Source organism: Electrophorus electricus, chromosome 6, assembly GCF_013358815.1.
Source record: "Electrophorus electricus isolate fEleEle1 chromosome 6, fEleEle1.pri, whole genome shotgun sequence".
NCBI lineage: Eukaryota > Metazoa > Chordata > Actinopteri > Gymnotiformes > Gymnotidae > Electrophorus > Electrophorus electricus.
In genome coordinates this window covers 23718760-23744019 of record NC_049540.1, presented here as the reverse complement: position 1 = coordinate 23744019, position 25260 = coordinate 23718760, and the positions used below count along the sequence as shown (strand labels likewise).

General features: G+C 39.0%; 2 protein-coding genes and 1 pseudogene across 2 annotated transcripts; 2 read left to right on the top strand and 1 right to left on the bottom strand.

The window, feature by feature from the left end:
• Nucleotides 1-4877: 4877 nt before the first annotated feature.
• On the bottom strand, nt 4878-5462 carry LOC113573812 (annotated as a pseudogene).
• A 9830-nt stretch (nt 5463-15292) lies between these two features.
• LOC113574923 (olfactory receptor 52E4-like) lies at nt 15293-16988 on the top strand. Its single transcript, XM_027006154.2, has 2 exons — nt 15293-16146; nt 16925-16988. The coding sequence occupies exons 1-2, from the start codon at nt 15293-15295 to the stop codon at nt 16986-16988; spliced, it is 918 nt and encodes a 305-aa protein (XP_026861955.2).
• Nucleotides 16989-22001: 5013 nt separating this feature from the next.
• Nucleotides 22002-24787, top strand: LOC113574932 (olfactory receptor 52J3-like). The gene is made up of 4 exons (XM_035527131.1): nt 22002-22918; nt 24020-24115; nt 24505-24515; nt 24705-24787. The coding sequence occupies exons 1-4, from the start codon at nt 22002-22004 to the stop codon at nt 24785-24787; spliced, it is 1107 nt and encodes a 368-aa protein (XP_035383024.1).
• Nucleotides 24788-25260: the final 473 nt, after the last annotated feature.

Here is a 25260-nt window from a genome sequence, read left to right as displayed (position 1 = left end):
GTATGAAATTATTTGTTCTTTAAGATTCAAGATCCTTTCCAACCCTGTGACAACTGTCAATACAGCAACTACAGCTGAAACACATTCATTTGACCTCATGCACCTATTATAGTCTATGATGGAAAGATAAGATTCACACATGAAAACACTTGCAATGAAAGCTGAGAACTACTCATCAAACACCAAGGTTTCTGATAGAAGTATTCTAGGGTGAACATTATTATTACAAGTGTATAAATTATTGACTGAGCAAGTGGTTGTAGTTTGTTACAAGGGTAGTGCTATGTTCCATTTGTCTTGTCTTGAATTTGTTTTGATGCTTACTAATATAAATATGACATTTAATTGTGGCTTGGTGGTTAGCATGTTTGCTTCTTAGTGCTAGGATCTTGGGAAGGACTCCCTATCTGGATGGAGTTTCCATTTTCTCCCAGTGTCTGTGTGGGTTTCCTACAGGGTCTCTGCTTTCCTCCCACAGTCCAAAGGTTAGATAAATTGCATATTAGTTGAATTCTCTAAATTGTCCTGGTGTGAATGTGTGTGAATGACTGTATGTCTGTATGCTCAGTGGTGGATGGTACTCTGTCCCATTCCCTGTACCCACTGCAGTCCCCTAGGGGGATATGGTTTCTGGCTGAGAGTATGCTTTGCTGCTGCTTCTCGCTGCTGTGTGTTGACTGGATCTAAATGCTAGCTGTAAAGCGTCCTTGGGTTTGAGAAAGGTGCTATATATGTGAAACTAATAATAATAATTAACAAATATAAATGAAATAAAGAGTAGATAGAATAGCATTGTACATAGCACATAGCATAGTACATATTCGAGTGATCCCTAGATTTTACATGCAATGATCCTGCAGTCTACTCCAGTAACTTCAGAGGATGGGGATTTAGTAACTGTCCTTGGGTAATGGAGCCATTGGTTGCTGAGCTGGTTTAACCTTTTGTTTCTTGCAGATATATCAATGGACTGCTATCTACTTGACTAGCTGTCTCCTGTTAAAACTCCAATTCTTCTCCCTCATTTCACTACAGTATCCTTAACCCCAACATGCATTATTCTCTTTTTACAATGTTGGACGAGTAATTCTGTATATCTGTGTTTTGTGGGAAGTATCCATGGGTGTTGCTGTCTAAAACGACTCTACTTGTTTAGGTCATCAGAGTGCTTGGAAACTATGTGGCAATTTAAAACTCTACTCTAATGCATCAATAATAGCATCTTAGTATATAAGCCATGCTGAGACTATTTGTCATTGCAAAGTATTGCCTCCAGTTTACCTGTGCATACTGAGCATTCTATTCATGTTTCTATTCTACTGTGTTTTTGACCTGGTTTTCCTGTTTCTCTTGACTCCGATTCTTGCCTACCCCTTGTTGGATTTGTTTGCCTGTGTTTTTGCTTTATGGATTTTTGGACTCGGACTGTTTACCTCTATGATTGCATTTACCCTTGACTGTATCTCTCTGGTTCTGTCCCTGGCTAATTTAACCACCACAAATATGGATTACAATAAAACTTCTGCCTTTTATCCACAAGCGTCTGACTTTGTTTACAGTGTTACACCAACCTTTAGTAGCAGGCCTTCTTATTATTTTAAAATGGCTTTTTTACATCTTAGTCAGTTTTTATAAAGTACAAACTTTGGAGTGCTGCTAGCATAAGCTAGTGTATTTGATAAGACAACCTGCTTTATCAGTCCCTTGTATTCTTTATATACATTTGCAATTTGTTTAACTCTAGGTCTTAGTTCAGTCAAAAGGGAAATTGCTATATAAACCTGGAACACAAAGTTTTCTCAACCCATGTTTAGAATTGTTCTGACAAGGATAATTTTTTTCCTTTGTCCATGTCCTAAATGATGTCATTTGATTTTTGCTTAGTATTACACAGAACAAAAACTCACTCTCTCTCCACCTTGAGCTACACCTGGGCTACATGTATATTTGCAAGCATGCTACTAGTGGGGACTGGCACAATAAAGTTGAAGGAAGGAAACGTGTGTGTCTGTGTATGTGTGGGTGGGTGTTTGTGCATTGGTGTGTCTGTGTGTACAGCTAAGTAAGGACAGGTAAATGACCAGGTGCTAAATCATAATGCTTAGTCATATTCATAAAAAGTACAATCAGGGACATAGCAAATGTGCAGATATGGAAAGAAGCTCATATGCACTGACAGAAAGAGCAGACCTATCATGACATAGACTGGTTCCAAATCTTGGTTTACCTATTCCACCTCCACATTTGCAGCTTAGTGTAATTCCCAGGCAGTCCAGGAAAACCATCCAGATATCAACATACAAGCTGGATCTCTGTCTGCCATAGTGATGTATGAAAAACTTGGTTGAATAGCACCTCTGTGACCTGAAAATGAGTAGGCAGACTGGGGAGAGTTAGAGTCTTTAGAGAAGAACTCTACTTTCTCCATCAAGGTGGTGTAGCCTCTTGATCAGTATTAAAATCAACAGCAAGGTGAGACCAGGGTCTGGAGGGTGTGGGTAGAGGAACCATCTTATCTGCAAGGGTATGACAAGCGGGCTTGGATTTTGCAAACACTGTGCAGGATCAAACTCCTAGATCTCTCATCATCACTGGCCACAAGTACTTCTCAGCTAGAACTTAGAACATTCCATGAACTCCTGGATGACCAGAACCTATGGTGGTATGCACCGTGGGGGACTTGGACACCTGAAAGGCTTGGTCAATATATACAACTATAGGGGTTCCAAACAGACAGGAAGATAGAATGCTATTATCCTTAGACTGAATATTCTTGATGTACTTGACACAAGTTTTAAACAACATGCCAAGCACCTGTTTGCTGGTCCCCTGACAAATGCAGATGTCTACTTCTCTCGATAGGAAACCATGGTAGAGACACATGGACTCTTATCACAGATTAAACTAAAGTACTGAAAAGGTGGAGTTTATCATCAGTGGCTGCATTGCACACAGTTAGTAGTGCTCCTCAGATCTGTGTGTACTCTGATAGTCCTGACCATAAACCAGAACACTCTGATAGCTGCCAGGAAAAGGAGTTAAAAAAAACTGATAACATGCTTTGTGTACTTAGGTCTAAGACACATAGCAAAATTTTGTAAAGTAAAAGGAGTCTAATTGTATAGTATTAGACATCACCAGCCTGCTTCTAAGCAAATACAATTTTAGCCAGATGCTAACAGCGGTGGTGTCTGGTGAAGTGAATCAAAAGGCTGATGGCTGCAATTCAGTACTATTACAGACAATAAAGGCACAGATTATGTGCCATGCAGTAAAGAAGGTTATGCACTGTTATGCCTCACTACTTTGCTGTGCATTACTTCGTTACTTCACCTGCGTGCTCTGTATTTGTGCATGTGCCTGTTTCTCTGGTCCATTTCCAGCACCTGACCTGGAACTATGTCTGTCCTGTGTGCTCCTTTGATGATGTCATTAGTGTAGTGTAATGATTATAAAAGAGCCTTTGAAGACACTGTTGAGCTAACCCAGGGTACCAGAGAAACAGAGTATTTCTGTTTTTTTGCTTGTCTATTGCCAATTGTTGCTTGGTGATTTGATCATTCTTGATGGTATTAGGACTCAAAAATCCAAAGTCCAAAATCCACAAAACCAGGAAGCAGACCAAGAGAGCGAACAACTCAGTAAGTGAACAGGCAAAGGTGATAATCATGAAAAAAAATACAGGTATCAGAGAGGCATGCACAGGAGTAAATGCTTGGCAAGTATGGACTTGACAAAGCAATAATTTACAACAAGGAAGACAAAATTGAAACTCTATACCTATGTGAAATAAGGCACAAATGACAGCATTTAATCATAAGCAGAAGAAGACAGTGGGAGAAAATTGTGGATTGGTGGATTATGGTGAAATGACACATGGTCTGCTGGTAGACAGATGCTAGGAGACCTAGTTTGAAGCAAGGAGTGTGACAGCACTACAGACCACAGCACACATATAGGACCCCATTTGGGTTTCTTACATCATACACCATTCATTTTAAATGTCTGTTTCTGGAACTGATGGAACAAGGAATTAGTTGAGATTAACAATTACTACCAGATCTGTCAATAAGATGCAATCAATGGTTAATTGATCATGTCACACCTGTGCTTAATTATGTTTGTTGTTAGCATTAAACAAGGTATTTAAATCCCAGTTGTTCTCTTGTTTGTTGTCGGTGATTGACCCTGTGTAAATGACACATAACGCATCACGCGAGTGCTTTCTGGTTTTGCTCTTTGCTACATTGTTGCGGTTTAGTGTGTATTGTTCTGTTCATCGTGTTTTTGGTTTCAGTTTTGTTTGTGTTGTAAATAAACACTTCTTTGTTACAGAGACTTGCCTTGGCATCCCACTCCCTCACCATGTCTCGTTACAGTTTAAATTTGAACTCCAACACTTTGAACTCCTGGTGGAGAATAAACTGCACATATCCTGGATTGCAAGTGAGAGAGCATATAGTGCCATTGAATATCTACATGGAAGAAACAGTGATGTGACTAGTTTTGTTGCTTCAAAATCAAATGTGGCTCCACTAAATAAAATGACTCTATCCCATCTAGAGTTGATGGGACATATGAGGCAAAATCAGGCAATAACCTGCTTAGACCATTGAATAAAGAAAAGAACCATCTCAGATGGACAGATTCAATGATCACCCTTCACTGGGTACATGATGCTTTACAAAATGGAAGCCATTTGGGGCCAGCAGTGTCTAAAATACCAATTCTGATAAACTCAGAATCATGGTCACACTGTATCGGAAAAGCCAATCCAGCTGATTTACCCACAAAAGGCCAGAGCATAGGAAGTGTCATACAGAGTGATTTGTGGTAGAGAGGATCCATGGCAGGTTTTTCAGGTGATGAATAATAAGCTATATGTTAATGGAAGCACTTGACTCACAAGATAGCTTTACAACTGATCAGTTGTCATGATACAGTTTGTCAATGTGAGATCCACAGAATGGCTTTGTATTGGATAACTTCAGTGTAGTTAACATGGAAACAATGGGGAAAGTCCAGGAAAACAGAATTAGTTTACCACAGATATATTTGATTATAATGGAGTGATAATCTAGTGGTCTGCAAATGGCTACATATCTGCCATAAGCCATTACTGTTAAGGTTGTATACTCACACAAAACTGCAATGTAAATAACAAAAGTTTGCAAGGCACACATGTAAGATGAGATCACATAAGTACCTAAAAATAAGTCCTGGGTGAATTTATGGTAGAATCCTGCAGCTCCAAATATTCCATTTATGCACAAATTACAAATAAAGATATACATTGGTTTGTGAGGGGCTTTCACCATGACAATCATTATGCACAGTGAAGTATTAACAGACAATATTAGGAAATAGAGGAAAAGAATGCATGTGAAATATATATGTCTGTATAATGACGATTCTCTGGGTTCCATCAGATTGTATATTACAGAATTAGACCAGTTATCCATCAAGAGCTTTGAATTCTATATAATGATAAAACAATGTTAAATAATAAAAATAGTAAAGTGAAGGCCTCTTACAATATCCTTTCACAGTTACACCTTTGCTTCAGTTGCCTGACTCCATCCTTGTTTATATGCATGACACTGAAAGTGACACTGAAAATGACTATATAAATATTGTACCTTTTTACTTCCAACACAGACCAGCAATCAACAATGTTCCTGCATATTATGAAGAATCTTTCAGATTCAGATATATACTTATAGTCAAATCCCTTTGATGCTTCTTCTGGGACTATATTTCTCATCTAAGTACTCACCAGGAAGTAGAAAGTGGCATAGCCACTGATGGTGCTTGGCATTGTATAGGTTTCATGGCTCTACTGATAGAATTCAACTGGCCCTATGGCTCCAAATCAATGATCACTGGCCCTATGACTCCACAGATAGCCCTTTTCCAACAATGAGGAATTGGAACCATTTCGGGTTGCACTTCTAATTTTGAACCATTCAGCACATTTCTACCAAAATAAATAGGTTCCAGAAACTGAAAAGTTAATTCCCAACTGGAACCAAAGAATAGTAGGTTCTTCAGTGTGAACCATGGTGACATGCGGGGATATGCTAAGTTGTAGTGGAAATAATTATCACACAGCAGAGCTGGACAGGGTAATTTGCGAGAGCATTATGTTGTGCTTGATGGCATGCTGGGCAACATACCAGCAAACCTGTTGACTGGGGCACTGAATTCAGCTACAGCAACACTGGAAGCTGACCCCGCATCTCCATCCATATAGGACATTAATGACAATATGTCGATAACATCGGACTTAGTGTACATATAGCATTAGTTTATTTCCATGACTATTTCATATTGTTATATTTGTTATATTAACATTGTTCATTATTATCTTTATTATTATCTTTCTTCTTATCATCAATAGTTGAACCATGCTGTGGTGCTCTGAACTGGCTGTTCTCAATGACATTCTCATGCACTAGGGCATCCATTTGGTATTCTGTAATGACTGAGCTGTGCAATACACTCAAAAGTGTCTACTAGGTTGAATAGGTTGAGTGGTCCAAACAAACACTAAAACATATGTTGCAGCACATGGTTACAGAGGATGCCTGTCTCTGACAACTTATGCTGCTATACACCTTTTCATTATCCAAAGGAATCCCTAAGTTTCTACCAGATTCTCACTGAACTAGCTTCTCTTTGAGCTGTATGGGAAAACCAGGCCTTCCTGCTTTACATTAGGGTTAAACATGCACTGCAAAGCAGAATTGATGAAAAAACTAGCCCCAGTTGTGAAGGATAACACAGGGCCAGGATTAGACTTCTGCCAGGCAGGCTAGTCATAGGAAAACTGTGTTAGGGCAGTGGTAGCTCAGTGGTTAAGGTACTTGACTTGTAATTGGAAGGTTGCTGGTTTAAGCCCCACCACTGCCAAGTTGCTACTGTTAGACCCCTGAGCAAGGCCCTTAACTCTCAGTTGCTCAAGTTGCATTGGATAAATGTATCAGCTAAATGCCATAAATGTACTTTGTAACTGGTTAAGATATTAGTGTGATGACTAGTAGTATCTGTACTGTGGATTAATTTAAAACATATGTCTTGTCAACTACAAAGTGAGCTGGCATGGCTAAGTGAGAAGGTTCATCTGAGATGGTCGTGGCACAGAGCGTGCAAGAGGCGAGGTTTCCAGAAACCGGCTCCTGGAACGTGGGCAACCCGGTCCACAGGGAGCAGGCCTCTGTGGGTGCTCCCGGTGGAAGGAGGCGATGAGGTCGGGGTCCAACACCTGGGAGGCCGACACCGAGCAACGCTCGGAGGGCCCGTATCCCTCCCAATCCACCAGGTACTGCAATCCTCCGAGAGTCCAATAAGGCCCTCACTCGGTAGACTGGCTCACCCCCGATCTCCAGTGTTGGGGGTGTGGCTGCCGAGGTGCTGCCCTCCTCAGTGAGGGCACCCACTACCACGGGCTTCAGGGCGGACACGTGGAAGGCCCTAGAGGCCTGGCTATGTCCCGGAAGACCCAACTTGTAGGTCATCTCATTCACCCGGCTAGTTACGGTGTATAGGCCCTCATATTTAGCCCGCATATTTAGATGGCCTACCCGGCCATCCCTGGTAACGACCCACACCTTCTGTCCTGGCTCGAACAGGGTGGCTCCCCTCTTCTGGTTTGCCTTTCTTTTGTAGGCTGCAATGTGGGTCTCCTCCCAAATTTGTTTACTGCGCCTGCTCGTCTGACGGCTGATTTGATGCCAGCGGGTTCCTGGGGTACAGGGGAGGCTGGTACCCTAAAACACATTCAAATGGTGTTAGCCCAGTTCCAGCATGACTTAGGAAGTTTTGTGCGTACTTGGCCCATGCAAGGTATGCACTCCAGGTCTCCGGGTGTTGTCCGCAGTACAAGCGCAGGAATTTTCCCACCTCCTGGTTTACCCTCTCCACTTGGCCGTTGGCCTGGGGATGGTAACCTGATGTTAGGCTCACAGTAATATTAAGCTTGACACCATGACACCATCACATCAATTGGCTCTGCTTTTGTGGACGTATCCAAGTATAGAAATAAGGTAAAGACCACAGAACAGGCATTTGTGGGCATATAATAAATGTTACTTGCTATTGTCATGGTTTCCATGGAGGACATCACCTTGTACTTTTGTTTTTTGATATCATTTCATTTTTGTTTCCACCCTTTGCCTTGTAATTTGTCTATTTCTGCACTTTATTAGTTTTATTAGTTCCAGCTGTACCTTGTTTCTAAAAAAAAAGGTCACCACCTGGATTTAACTAAGCAAATAGGTAAGAGCCTCCCATTGGATAATTACTGCATGGGTGATTATGTTTCAGCTGGCAACAAGTTATTCAACCCTAACTGATGCAGTGAGTAGCTTCTCATTTGTTAAACAACCATGTCAAAAGATACATGCTGTGATCGTGGAAAAGATGTTAATCTGTTTCAGAAGGGTCAAATTATTGGCATGCATCAAGCAGAGAAAACATATAAGGAGATTGCTGAAACTACTAAAATAGGGTTAAGAACTGTCCAACGCATTATTAAAAAGTGGAAGGACAGTGGAGAAACATCATCTTCGAGGAAGGAATGTGGTCTGAAAAAAATCTTGAATGATCATGATCGGCGATCACTTAAAAGTGTGCTGAAATCAAATCATAGAAAAACAACAGTAGATCTCCAATCATCAATACAAGATCTCAGGGAAAAATTAATGCAACTCTGGACAGAAACAAATGTTGTGACATTGCAGAAGCTTTTGGAAATGATGCCACAGTGAAAGCGTACCATAATAAAAGCTAAAGGCAGTCCAACGAAATATTAGAGTGTGTGACTTTTTTTTGGCCAGGCAGTGTATATATACCTTTGTGTCCCTTTTGTCATTCATTGATAATTTCATCATTATTGTTTTTCCCTTTATCATAGCTTTCTCTATTGATTTCAATGTTGTAAGTGAACAAGTGTAAGTGAACTGAAATTTGGCAAAATGACCTAAAAGTTCCAAATACAGTGGAGAGCAGGGTGTAACGGAGATGGCACCATCTGGAAAGCAGAAGCTAGGAAATAGGGTGGCATCTATGTCTATGTCACCCTGCTCTAGTCGTCTGAGCAAAGAGGACCAGCAATAGCAGCAGCATGTTTAGTGAGGGCAAATACAGAGTTGCAAACACAAAGGTGGTCGAAGGTCGAAAATCTATTATAGTTAGACATGGAATCAAAATCAGAAGGAACATGATTAGATTTTACATGACAAAACATCAATACCTAGAACAACGATCAACAAAGCTGACAGGTAAACGTGGGGTTTAGATACACAAGGGGATCCACCTATAGACAACACATGGCTAGAAATAACTAAACAGAAAAAAACACCTGACATTAATAAGGGATGAAAACAGAAACAAAACCAAAAGTAGAACAGAGACCAAATCACACATGAAAAAGGTGTTGCCATGGGAAACTCGACACCAGAGCAGGAGCAACAACAATAATTTCAAATATCATGCTAAAATTTGCATGAATATAAGAAAAATCACAGATCAAATTACATGGGTAGTTTATTTTGTAAGTGCATTTTACATCTTAAAATTTCAAAAAGGTTCAAATGACCATCTTAGTCATTCTAGTAATTAAATTTGGTGTATGTGACAGAGAACTGTGTGCACTCTTTCCTTCAGTTCCTTGGGAGATGTAGAAAAGTACTATTCTGATACCAGATTACATAGTCCATAAAGCCATCATAAACAAAATTTTATAGTTGGTGCGAAACTTAATAGTCAGCCAATGTAAATTGCATAAGTCCAAGGTAATATACTGACTATACCCTGAACAACAATATAAGGCTTTTTAAGAATTGGAAGCCTTTAGAGAGACAGAGAGGCCAGGCCAGGGCCAACAGAACTATTTACATTATAAGAGATGGGAAATGAATAGGAGTGACAAGGCTAGTTTTCAGAGTGATGGAGAGCAACTAGGCCAGCAGTAAGAGAAGTATTTACATTTTATGAGTTGGGAATTAAGGACAGACTTTTAAAAGTGATGTTAAGGCTAAATTGACTAAGCATACTGCACTTATGAATCAAAATAATGGACTGACATACACATGGGGCAGGATGGGTGCTGCTTATATATACTACTACAGTACTGCAGTAGAGATGACTACTGATTTTTTATTTGAAATATGTGTTTACAGAGTGTTTTACAACAGTTTTACAATCTGTTTTCTAAAAGATCTATTGCCTTGTAGAGTATAATTTCATCCTAATCCTGTTCCATACAAGGCATGGGTTAAGCAAATAAGTGGCAAATATTTGAAAATCCTCACTCTTGTTAGTCTATGAGATCTGTGAGAACATCTGAGTTTGACATATCTTTCAAAGACATTAAAGCCTACTTGGAATTAAATTGCAGTGGCAACTGATAGTTATTCAAGACATGAAAGCTCATATTCATGCTACATTATGCTAATGCACAAACATCTATTCTGTGCTCATGTGTGTACATGAGGTGAGTAAAAAGTGAAATATGCTAAATGAGATTTCTGTAAAAAGGTGAGAAGGAATAAATGGAATTGTCACACAAAGAAAATAACAACATCTTTAAGTCACCTGTATAAGACTGAGACAGGTGACTTTTCTCTTAAAAACACCTGACCAACTGACTTAACTAAAATCATATGTTTTGGAGGACGTAGAAATATATGGAAAGACTAACTCTTCACAAAAATATAGATAATGTATGTAATGTCTGTGCACACCTCTATTAAGGTCTTGTAAGGCAATATGATCTGTTACACTTGCTTTGTGGTAGTGCAATTACTCTATAATCCTCTAGAGAGCAGATGAGAGGGGAAGAGTCTGACAAACATGTTTATTAAGGGTCATTACTATACACAACATTCTCGTTCCCAAGGAAGCAATTTAAAGTAACCACTGATGAGCACTGAGTACAATGCACAAATTGAGCCCTCAGTGGACAGTGGCATGAGGATGGCTTCAGACTGGCCATAATGACCTCCCTCAAGAATCCCTGTTAATGCAACAGTCTTAGAACTGAGTAATCACAAAAACATCTGTCATCACCTTTTTGGAAAATAAATCTTATTCTTACACTGAAGTTTGAAAATATGTACATTGTATAACTTCTTTGATGCTTTATTTGATGCTTTGATGCTTTATAGTCCCCATGATAATCTGTTGTTCCAAATGTCCATTGTACTATATACAGCCCCCCTCCAAAAAAAAAATAATACTAATAATTTATATATATATATATATATATATATATATATATATATATATATATATATATATATATATATAATATTTTATTTTTTTTATTATGTAAAATTGTGTGTGTATGTATATATATATATATATATATATATATATATAAGACATACACATAAACACACACAATTTTATATAATAAAATATAATATATTATATATAATTATATAATATATATATATATATATATATATATTATATTATTTATATATATATATATATATATATATATATATATATATATATATATATATATATATATATATATATATATAATTTTAAAGGATCTAATATCGAAAGTGAAAATAAGTAAATGACAAGCTTCAGATACTGTAAGGTACTGTAACAATTCACCAATACATCACATTTTCAAAACCAGAACTGTCTGAGTTTGACCCTTACTAACCTTTATTAACTTGTCATATATATCTATATCTATATCTATCTGTCTATCTATATCTATATATCTATATCTAACAGGCACCACCAAAACTAAAACCAAACACAGGACTAGGATGAGACACCAACAGCAACAGAATGGGCAAGACGCGGAGCAAGGACAGGAGCCAAACAAGGGGCATGACGAACAGAAGCAGACACAGGATCAGACACAGAAACCAGGGCAACAAGAGAAGACCGAACAGGACAAGAACCAGGAGCAGAGGCAGGAATAGACACAGGAACTGAAGGAACAGGTGTGACCAGAAAAGATGTAGAAGCAGGAGCAGGAACAGAACACACAACAGAAATAGACTGCAGATGACAAAAGTGCCGGGAGAGAGGATGAGGAGTACAAAAATGCAAAACAGACCAGGACAGGGACAGGAACAAAAACAGACACAGGTACTGGAATGGACAGACACAGGGACAGAAACAAAGGGAGACACAGGATCTGGAACAGGCACAGAAACAAGCACAGGGACAGAACACAGCAGGAGCAAAAACAAAACCAGGCAACGAAGGAGGCAAAAACAATGGGGCAGTAGGAGCAGGCAACAATGGAGACACATGCCGATGTGGGACGGATAGGGAACATGAAGCCTTCAAGCCAGGAGGCAGGTCTGAGGACACAGAAGAGACTGGAGAAATGGCAGTGGCAGCCTTTTGGCGCATAGGAGAGCTTCAAGGAGCAACCACTGGGACAAGTCTAGCATGAGGCACAGGGGCTCATGGAATGACTTCTTCCACTCTAGGAACAGGAACTGGCGGGTACGGGAGCGCAACTGCAACGTTCAGTGGCGACGGGTCCAACAGGTCCAGATGTTTGGCCACAGGAACGGACCTAGTAGCAGGACCGGCGGTGTCTCTCACGCCGGGAACGGGAACTGGATCGGGACGGGCGGTGTCCCTCACGCCAGGAACAAGAACAGACTGGGTGGCTTGTGGGATAAGCCACAGGTACAGGTTGAGTGACCCTGGAGGAACGCCACAGACACATAACTCTCTCGACGGTTTCCAAGGCTCACGCAAGCAATAGGGAGCTCGCAGTTGCGCTTAAGTGCACACCGAGTGCGTAGCCATGGATTGTCTGAGCCTTCACTCCGTCTACTCACATTTTGCACTGCAGGCCGCTTCCCCCTGCAATGTAGGTCAAGACAGGTAGACTCTTCGCACTTACCTGGGATCTCATCATCATCAAAATAAACATTATCCTGCTTTTTCCGGGAATGAAGAGATGCCTGTGTACCTGCAGCGGCAGGGGATTTGCTGTCTCTGGTATGGTGGCGCTGAGAAGTAACGAACTCGGACTGCGTAGAAACAGCAGGTGTTTTGTCGCAGTGGAACAACCACCTCCCAGAGTCTTGCTCTCTCACTGCATCCTTGTTGGGCTGTTCATTCTGTAACGGTGAGCAGTAAGGAGGCGGACGCCTCAAATAAACAATGAACAGCCAAGACTGAGGCCACAAGGCAGGATTTAAATACATGAACTAAATGAGGGAAAGGTGTGGAAAATCAAACGAGGGGCAGAGAAAACGATGGCATGAACTAAAATACACAAGACAAGGAAAACATGGAACATGGAAGGTGGGAGGGACTAATCGTGATAATGACAGATATTTCAGTGTTATTCACCTAGGGACTAAGGCTAGGCATAGTAAGACATTCCATTTCTACTGTGTGCTTAGTCTTATTTATTCAAATTTAATCCAGTTTAGTCCATTACTCAGTTGCATGGACCCAGTCAGGAATGTGACAGTACCACAAGTGTAGTTTGAGTGCTCTTTTAATTTCACCACTACCTCAGCACATATACAATTGTTCCTACAAACATAAAAAGCTTGCATAAAAAGCAGTTTTGCAGGAAGTTGGCCTTAACCATTAACCTCTCCTCAGGTCACCATCCCCATGTCCAATGGTGAGGTAGAACATGTCAACCAGGAGGTAGGAAGATTCCACTGCCAGTATTGTGCCTCCCAAAACGACTGGCACAAATACCTCCCCTGTAGCAGAATATGTCCACAACTTGCTCACTTACACTTCACTCGACTAACTCTTTTCCAGTGTGTCTACAGTTACCAACCAGCCCTTTTACCATGGGATGATTCCCCCACTGATATATAGGCATTAGATCAGTGGTAAGCTCTTGTACGTGGGAGGTTGTCCATGTCCACTTAAAGAGGGCATTGTGTGCACAACAGGAATTTGCTAACCGTCCTACCCTACAACTTCAGCCTGTTCAGAGGGTCTGGGTCTCAATGCACAACATGAGGCTGGGCCTTCCCAGCAGGAAACTCAGCCCCCGGTAAATAGGGTGATTCAATGTCCTCCGACAGGTTTCACGTATCTTTGCTGAAGCCTGTGCACTACAGTCCTGTGTCTGCAGCCAGGACCCCTATCAATCCTCCTGCCCAGGTGATGATCAAGTGAGAACCAGCCTATGCCTCGGATTCCTAGAGACGTTGCGGGGTCTCAGTACCTCGTCGACTGGGAGGGCTATGGATCTCAGGAGCAATCATGGGTGCTCAGGGCTGAAATCCTGGATCACTCTCTGTTGTCAGACTTCCACACTGCTCACCCCAATCATCCGCCCCCCTTGTGTCCGTGGTAGGCCCAGGGCCCCCTGTTCTTGGGCATCTGGAGCCAACCATCAGATGACCCAGAAACCACACTCAGCCCCGCACTGCCACATCTACTCCTGCCTCCAATCTGGTTCGCCAGAATACTAGCACATGATACAGACTTCCCGCCATTGTCCACTCCTTACTTCAATGTCAACACAAATAAGGGCTGTTATTTCTTTGCTAGTCTCTGTATATGAAAATTTTAAGGCCAATTTGATTCTTCATGAGGAACATTTTGAAAGTCTCTCCAGTCACAATTGAAGCCTCAACCATAGCAAAAAGAATTTGCTCGTGGACTACAAGTTCATAAACTATCTCTTCTAAGATATCTTATTCTCCATGTATGCATCTGTATTTCTTCTGATTGGACTGTATTCTTGGTGGTCCCAGGTCTCTGGGATATATATATATATATATATATATATATATATATATATATATATATATATATATATATATATATATATATATAAACAAATTATTTAGCAATATTTTGGTAAAATCATGCCTGGATATGACTAAAGTGTCTAGCGCTTAAAAAAAAAAGTGCATTTCATAAACTTGGTTGCTTCAAACAAACAAATAAATAAAAAATTACCAATGAGCACAAAGCATTTGAACAAGGAGTGTCTGCACTGAGAGGATAAAAAGCCTGTGCTGAAACATGGCCAGAACATTTATTGATGCTAATGTCCAGAGTATGCTAGAGGACTTCAAATATTCCCTGTACTGCTAATGGCAATTTACCATGATAATATGTATTTATGTACTTATGTACAATAAGTTTTTAAAGTTATATTAAGATCATCTTTTTAGACTTTTAATGGAATGGTACATTTAATATGTTTTTATAGATGTATAAAGATATTACATTTTCTCATTATAGAGTTTCAGCTATGACTTCTGTTTATGATAACACATCATATAATGGCATGTTAATTTTGGCTGGAGTGATGGATTTGAAGCCAACGTGTGTTTTTCTTTTTTTAGCTTTGTTGGTTTATCTCTTAATCATTTTTTTCAACCTCACATTGATTGTGACCATTATTTTAGAAAAATCTTTGCATGAGCCTATGTATCTCTTTCTGTGTAATCTGTGTTTAAATGAACTGTATGGAACATCAGGCTTTTATCCTAAACTTATATATGACTTATTTTCCTCATCATATATGATTTCATATACTGGGTGTATGATGCAGGCAGTTATTATATACTCATCTTTTATGTGTGAGTTCACAACTTTAGTTGTAATGGCTTATGATAGATATGTTGCAATATGTAGACCATTAGAGTATAACAACACTGTCAGTACCCAGACAGTGAAAAAAGCTCTTTTATACACATGGATATTCCCTTTTATTTTAGGGTTCCCTAATGTTATGCTTGCCAGCCAACTGCCATTATGTGGATCAAATATCGATAGACTTTATTGTGATAACTGGTCTTTTGCCAAACTGTCTTGCATTCCTGCTAAAATTATCAATATATATGGCTTTACTCTGCTTGGCATATTTATGGCACATGCCTTGATTATCATGTATTCATATCAAAGGCTACTTGTTGCTTGTAAAAATTCTGCAGATAACAAAAAGAAGTTCATAGGCACCTGTGGTCCACATTTGCTGTCACTGATAAACTTCACTACAGCTGCACTTTTTGATTTACTCTTCAGTCGCTATGGATCAAAAGACTTTCCAGATCATCTACAGAATGCTTTTCAAGTTGAGATTCTTGTCATCCCTCCTCTTCTTAACCCACTTATATATGGCCTTAGACTTTCAGAGATCCGCAAGAGACTTTTTCGAAAGTATAGAAAATGCACAATACAAAATTAATTATTTTTTTTAAATATTATAGAGTGTTGGAGATTTTTTTTTTAATTTTGTTAAACTGGGCATTATTAAATCTGTTTCACTGTAGTTTAATAATTAATGGATTTCTCCAATGCAACTGAGCAATTCCTTGATATCATTCCTGGCATCATTACAGAAACCACATATTTTATGTACATTATCTTCTTTACATCTACATTGGTCTCTTTTAGGCAGATCTGTTTTACAGTTAATAGATGCAAAACTGTAGGCCATCTGTAGACTCACATAACTGTAATTTTTCTACAGCTACCACAACAAAATATATATACAAAATAAAGGTTACTGTGCATAATACTATATATACTGAATATATCAGACATTGATAATGAGTAATATAGCTTAATTTTATTTCTGCAAATAAAGTTGGAATGCATATTCTGCATCTTCTGTTGTGGCATTGTATGTATAACAATGATATGTAAACAAATTCTACAAAGTTGACTGTAGAATTGCTCTGATCAGGGAATGAAGAAAGGATATGAGAGGCAGGAGTGGAATGAGAAGTTCTGTTTATTTTGCAAATATATAAAAACAAAAATAGTTCCAATGTCAGGCTTCAATCTTCAGTTTGCTTTCCAGTGATAGAGCTTGGCACCTGCAGAAAGTATCTGTGCTTTTGGTTCATATAGTGGAAGGAAAACCTGCGTACAAGTAGGCTACTGCAAACCAGATACAGTTACACCCAATTTTAATCACCCTATAATATAACAGACAGCAGATTATGCTCAGCCATGCCCTGCTGCCAAATAGCTCCACAGCCTGCCTCAGACCATGAAGCCATCCAGCAAACATTTAATTATGTTGCATTGTCTACCAGAACTAATATAAAGCAGTACTCCCATGAACTCTGGATTTGCCCCTAATAAATCTCACTCTTCTATGCTCATGCGTTTGCATTTTATTAAAAAAATGGGTATGAAATAGCAATTTCCATCTCAAACACCTAACAATCAATTAATCTCACTCAGTTAAAGGAGACTCTGACAGTAGAAATTTTCATGAAGGCTCCAATGGAGAGCAGTGATGTGGGGTCTTTGTGCTTGACCCCCCAAGTATTACAGGCCAGTCGAAGGGAGGAGTGCTCCAAATGTATACTGTGCAGTGGTCATCCACCATCTTAATGGCCTCATTCAATAACTCTGAGCAGTCCAGTAACAGTGAAAGGAAACATTACCTACTCTGAGGTTTGAACGACCCATAGTAAATTGACTATTCAGCATACAGTAGTATAGCTGAAGAAGAGTTTCATGATTGCTTCTGGGTCATCCTGTGAGAGGCTAAACTAGGCCAAAGCTGGTGCTGGTTGGCTACAGCAGACTGGAGGGCTTTGTGGTTCTCGACTTTGCAAGAGCCTCAAAATAGAGGAGCTGCTCTTGCTTTAGCTTGAGCAGAGCCTGATACTTGGTCTGTCACAGGTGGACAAGGATCTTAATCATGGCATAAATACATTCAGTCACATATTCAAGCACTACTCTAGTATTCCTCTGGTCAGGACATGGAGAAATAAGACAGAGCTCTGTTTATTTCACACAAATACTGGAAAAATAACATAAGTACTACAAACCATGTACAGGTGCAACTATCTATCTATCTATCTATCTATCTATCTATCTATCTATCTATCTATCTATCTATCTATCTATCTATCTATCTATCTATCTATCTATCTATCTATCTATCTATCTATCTATCTAAAAGTAACTGTCTTCGGTGGTTCTTATAGCTGTAACTTCCACATAGACACTGCAGAACGAATGACGTCACCACAGGCGCATGAAACACAGGAAGTGCAGGAGACCGGTCCTGCAGGTCCTGAAACAGAAGAAACAGAACAAGACACCCTGAACTATGCACACACACACACACACAAAAAAACATTGCGGAGTGCAACACCTCCACAGAATGTAATGATCTGCAATCTGCCAAGTTTGGTCACAAACTATGGTTTCAAACAAATCAGCTTGAAGGAGCTCCATCCACAACGATTGACATTGATTGATTTTTTAAAAATAATTATTTACTTTGAGACTCAAAATAATGGTGGCAATCCTCTCAAAAATGGGGAAGTATGTGTTGACCTCATGCTCCCAGAATACTTGTACAAATCCTATATGCTGACTAATGTAAAACAGAGGTTTCAGGAACAGGGCTTACTGGACCAGCAGATAGACTGGAGGTATGAGTGTTAGGGACCAGGGCTTTGGTACAAGTAGTGGGTACCGGCACTAGTGAGACTGCTTCTGGAGGAAGAGAAGCTGATGCTCATCCTCGTTATTGCAAATTCTCTGTCTGCCTCAATTTTCAGCCTGCATACCCTTAAAAGCTCCATCTCATGTTCTTCAAATTCTTCAAATTCCTTCAATTTAATCACTAGAATGGGATCCATTTCTGGAGACCAGAAACCACCAGGATCTATGTATGACGCACGCACAGGGTCAGCCACAGCTTCTACCATTTCTGAGTCCCGAATTACATCAGTGGCAACCCCTGGAGAACCGTTTCAACACGGAAGGGTTCTGTTATTTACCAAATCATGCCTCCAACACATAACTGATCTCCATTTTAGGAGCCGACCGAGGTATATCGATACTAAAAAAGTTGGCCATCAAAAGCAGATCGACCATTCTGCACTTATCAGTTTGATTCCACATAGAGCACACATGGTGAATTTGGCTAAAGACAGACTAAAAACTAGAGCTCAAGACAGGCATGGAGCACCCAAGTTCACAAGGCCACCACACACCCCCACAAACAAAGTAAAAAACACCAGACAAGCAAAAACAGACCAAAGAAAATGAAGGATGAGCCCCCATTTTTTATGACCCTAGTCTATGTGGTGCAACCGTAGCAGCAATAAAGAGTATGAAACCAACTGGGCCAAGTGGGATATGGAATAAAGCAACCTGTAACAATAAGTGCATGATGAAAAGGTGATGTATTGTTTTGTCAATATAATATAAACTGGTGAAACATCAGGAGCAATTGAAGTGCCAAAACAATAAACAAAACCCACACTGCAAAACACCAGAGCCATCTACCCTTAAACAAAAACTATACAATTCTATACCAACTCCCTTACCAAAAAACAGCTCCCCCACAAAAAAAACAAGCACCACTCCCAAGAAACTATTTACAAGTATGTAAATCCAACAAGTAACTGAAACTAATAGCAATAGATACACAGTGAGAAAGGGAGAACACAAACACACCCAGGCTTACCAAAGGGATAATGAAGGAACTAAATAACATAAGGACTACTAAGCTAATGTGGTGATAAGGGTAACAAAGGCAAATTGAAAGAAGCAAAGTGAAACAAAACCAAGTACAAAGCAAGAGTCTAAACTATAAGAAGCCATCTTCAGTCTTCTAGGCAGGTACATATATAGGCCTTCTTGATTGGTAGGGAAGAGCCAGTAACAAGACAGCAGCAGAATCCAAATCCAAACTGGAGCACAGTCAGAAGGAAGGGAGTGCAGCAGCCTTAGCAATCAGGGGCATAACATTAGATTAACATTAATCCTTAAAATGTATTTATGGGAAAGAGATTCCTGCAAAAGGTAAAAGAATTCAGGGTGTGCTTTCCAAATATAGCTATAGGGACTAGGGGCACCTCTGTAATGGTGAGCAGTAAGGAGGCAGATGCATGTGTGTAGAAGAGCAAGATTTATTAGGGGCAAATCCAGAGTCATAGTCATCAGAGTAGTCCAGGGTCATTGAGCCAATATGGAGAGTACGAGGACACATGATAAGAACAAGGGCTAGAGTACACGAACAACTAAAACACAGACAAGGGCTGGAATGAAACACAAAGGCATGGAGTACAAACTTACGGGCATACAGATACAGGCTTTCAAAAATAGCCAATAAACAGCAAAGATGTTAAGGGACAAGACAGGGTTTAAATACCTTAACAAGATTAGAAATGAGGGGCGGAGAAAACGAAACTACGTAATGGAACCAAAACAAAACAAGACTGGGAAACCATGGAACATGGACGATAGGAGGGACCAACCATGACAATCCCATATCCACTAATGAACATTTTTGGTGTTTTTTATTTGTGTTGATTGTAGAGTTGATTGTAGAGATTTGTTTAGCATTTACAAAACCAATAAATTGTAGATAAAGGATTCCGAGCATGCTGCTTTGATTTCTCACTCCCTCTCTTCATTTCAAATGCAAATCCTGAGACCCACATGTGGCTTCCATTAATTCATGATTAACCCAACAGTAGCCATTCGGTTTACAATTTTCCTTTAACATTGACCTAACATTAGTATCATAATCAATACATTTGCTTTTGGTGTAACGTTAGTATCATAATAAATACATTGGTATAACATTACATTGGTGTTCTGTTGTGTGCAAATGCCCATGAATAGATTCTAGCATATTTGAACCTTGTGCTATAAGGCTTCCCTTTGTCTGCTATTATTTCTTCCCCCACTCACAAATGCATGTACATGTACACAGAGACACACATAAGTAGCAGGTAGTTCCCCCAGTGTCTCCCCCCCCACTTGTTATGGCTGTGTTTGCTGTGTTTTTGATGAATAAATATATTTTTGGTTGAACCATGTCACCCGAATTATCTTTCTGTTTAAACCTAAAGCCAAGATTACTGTTGAAGTAAAGCATTCAGCATTTAATTACATTATTAACTGAGTGTAAACTTGTGACACAGTTGATAAGATTATAACAAATAGTTGGAACTACTGCTATTCAATTAAATATCAATAGTAATATAATCTTAATTGTTAATGTTTCCAAAATTTCCACCATTTCATTTCATAATTTTTACTAGAACATACATGACCATAGCACAAGCAATTAATTGTAATTAAATACATAGTATCAAATTGCATATGACAATAAAGAACTTGACTTGAGGTGAGCTGAAACCTAGTCCAAACAGGGCAGGAGTGGCCAAGAATACGAGTCAAGTCAGTTGTAATTATGACACTGATTGAAATGATATAAAAGGTTTGATCATTCTACAAAATGCCTTAAAACTATTTTGAAAAGGATATAGGATGCTTACTTGAAGCACATACTTCATTGTTGCTACTTAGGAAAACAAACAAATGTCAGACAATTTTTATAAGTAAAATGAGTAGTCTGCGGTTCTATCTAACTTTATTTTAGGTTGTCTTGAAGTTTAAAGGATAGCAGCACCGGTGAAGACTTTTTGGGATTAAAGTGTGTTTTTCTTTGAGCTTCCCATTAAAAAAAACCAACAGTAATGTATGACATAGTTCCATGTGTCTTATGTCAATATTTATTTATTTGTTTATTTATTTACTTGAAATATTTACTTTTTGCAATTTGAGGTTTAAAATGATCTAAAACAAGACTTAAATGAATAAAGGCATGAATGAATGAATACACAAGGGAAATCCGGTCATATGCAAATGTCACACGCAAACAGGTCCTGACTCTCAATAGCAGGGAAAATGCACATAGAGCATAAATAGGCTATGGCAGTAAACAAGACCAGAATAATTGTATCTTAGGTCCAGGGTATCTTTATAGTCTGGATTTGTTTTTGGAGTTTGATATAAGCAAATCAAAATATATTTTTTAAATCAACAGCATTTTTCTTTACATTCTTTTCCCAGAATAGGTAACTTATTCTATGAACATAATATACTACAGTAATTTTTTTTCCTTGTTTAGATTTTAAAATGTGGTAAAACTCCCTGTTCTCTTATTATTATTGAATAGAAATTAAAGTAGAACCCTGTGTACTGTACATTAATTGTAATTTTAGGTTTTTCTCAAATCTGTTATGATTTCAGCATATGATAACACATCATATATCTTACTCACTTTGGATGGAATGGAAGATTTGAAGCCAAATGTTTTTTTTCTTTTTTTAGCTCTGTCTGTTTACCTCATAATAATAATTTTAAACCTTACATTGGTCATTACAATTATTTTAGAGAAGTCTTTGCATGAACCTATGTATATCTTTGTATGTAATCTTTGTTTAAATGAACTGTATGGGACAATAGGATTTTATCCTAAATTTTTGCATGACCTCTTTTCATTGTCACATGTGATAACATATGGTGAATGTTTGACACAGTCAGCTATTATATACTCATCAATTATGTGTGAGTACACAACATTAGTTATAATGGCTTATGATAGATATGTTGCAATATGCAGGCCATTAGAGTATCACAACACTATGGGAACCCAGACAGTGACTAAAGCTCTCCTATACTCATGGGTTTTTCCTTTTATTATAGGCCTTCCAAATTTTATACTTACAAGCCAACAGCCATTGTGTGGATCACACATAGACAAACTTTACTGTGACAACTGGTCTGTTGTGAAGTTGTCTTGCATTTCAAGTACAGCCAACAATATATATGGGCTTTTTGTGATTTCTGTATTCATGGTTCATGCTGTGATTGTTTTGCTGTCATATCAGAGACTGATTGTTGCTTGCAGGAATTCAAGTGACAACAAAAAGAAATTCATGCAGACCTGTGGGCCACATTTACTGTCACTGCTAAACTTTACTATAGCTGTGCTCTTTGACTTAATGTTCAGTTGGTATGGGTCAAAGGAATTTCCAAAACATCTGCGGAACTTTTTTCAAATTGAAATTCTTGTCATCCCACCTCTTCTTAATCCACTCATGTATGGCCTTAAACTTTCAGAGATCCGCAAGAACATTTGTCATCTATGTCTCAGGTTCCATTTGCATCTCAGTTAATAATAAGATAATAAATGTGTAAATCAGCAATAATTATTTATTTGTAATTTATTTGTAATAATTATTTATACTATTAACATGTATTATTAATGTAACAATTGCTGGCATTTAAATGACATGAAAGTTCATATAATATAATAGGAGTTGGGATAAAAACTATGATAAATGTCTGGGTTTATAATGAAATGAAAATAAATTCAAGTCATGATATTTTGTAATTTGAATCTTTTATTTTATTTTATTACATTTCTGTGCAGAAATCTGAGCTCTTTCAAGTTTCAAGTTTCAAGTTTCAAGTTTGGTTTATTTGTCACATACATAGTCATACACAGTATAACTCGCATTGACATGGTTTGAGAGTGCTCTGTCCAAACTGAGGAGAAAAAAACAGGGGTGTATAGGGAAATATATATCTATATATATACAAAATATATTAACAATGTATGTATAATATATGTATAATATGTTTATATACACAATGAACAATGTATATATGGATATGTATAAATGTATGTACACAATGTACAGTTCCAGCTTACAACTGAATATTTACAGTTACATGGTGGTGGTGGTCCCCAGTTTATCAGTTTCCCTGATTCAGGGCCCAAATGGCCTGTGGGAAGAAGGTCCTCTTCAGTCTCTCTGTCTTGGTCATCAGGGAGCGAAAGCACTTTCTCCTGCTTTTTTCTAATACTTTTCACTTCTTTATGTAAGTGGCTTATCTTACTCTTTTTAGAAATATTAGATGCAAACAAGAAATATGTTTTGAAGGCAGTTAAGGTGTGTTGTGGTTCTTTGTGCTAATGTATTGGTCTCTTTTCAGGACACTGAAAAATGAATAATTTGCTGTGCACCATTTTGGCTATTTTGACTTCGAATTAATTCTGCTTATTGAACTTTGCTTACTTACAAAAATCGGTGTGGGAGAAGGGTTAATGTAAAATTGATGTTAATATAAAACTGATTTAAAGGTAATGTACAACTTATCCAAAGTATAATTAACAAATATATATGAAAGAGCTAATTCTATTGCATAGCACAATATAAGTCATGAGAATATGCTTAACTGTTATTATCAGGACTGACTTTGTGTTGGTTCAGTCAGTCAACCTCCTGGAGTGCTGCAAGAGACTTGAGCTCAAGGAGACTACTCATGAAGAGGCACGCAGGCAGTTGTTAGGTCTTAGAATGATCTGAGTTTATTTTCACACCTGCAAAGCAGAAGCATACATGTTCCAACTATGAGCAAAAAAATCAGAAGCATGCTTGCTCTAACTAAGAACACAAAGCAGGGAAGCAATTACATTCCACACACTGGCAGCTGCCAGGGGCTGGAATGACTGGAGTGAGCTAGTCTGTGGGGATTTCTTTTAAAAGCTCACGATCTTGGCCATCCGCATGGATCACCTTATCCACGAGTGAGTTTTACTTATGTTACATCCTTTTGCCCTCGGACCATCAAGCCAGTACAATTGGGTCATAACATAACACTTGCCATGGATCTCTCCACCTCAGCACCTCCTCATCACTCTGTGTGATAACCTTTCATCTGGGTGTCTTTTAGGATTGGTACAGGTAAATTGGGAGGCAAAGATGTTTGTTATAAATGAGTCAGACCAGGCAGGCTTGGGCAATTATTTAAAGTCTGCTAATCTACACAACTGGAGCATGCAGTTTGGTGTTGGCTGTTTTGGCACTTGTTGTTGAAAGCCTACTATTTACTATATGTCTCTTTGCCTCTCTTGTTGTCACTTGCATTCCCAGTGAGAGTAGCTGTCCCTGACAGTGCGGGCCTTATGCCCTCTTCTTCCAAGCACTGGCATTACCATGGTGGTCCCTGGTGGTAGACACAATGACATAGCAGTTCCCAGCATCAGTGGTGGAAAAGGGACCCAGGATGTCAATGGTGACCCTCTACATAGGTGCACTGGAGTGAAATGATGGAAGCATGGCATTTGACTAATGCTGTGGCCTCTTCATTGCTCTACACTGGTCATAGCAGCACACATAGAGCTCTACATCTGTGCAGTTGCCTGGCTAGTAGAATCACCACCACAGCTACTTCAGCATTTTTTCCACACTGTGGGAAAAGTGCCTGATGCTATGCACTGCTCCAAGTACAGTTCTCCTCAGGCACACAGCACCTGCAGCTACCACACCCAGTGCCATAGGACCAGCTTCTATGCATAGGACCACATGCGTAAAACAGCCCATGAAACAACCGAAGACTGTCTGTGTAGGAAATCAATTGGACTTGAGCTAGATGTGCAGATGAGCGAGTTTTATTGGTTCTGTCCCTTATGCATCAAGAGAGAGAAGC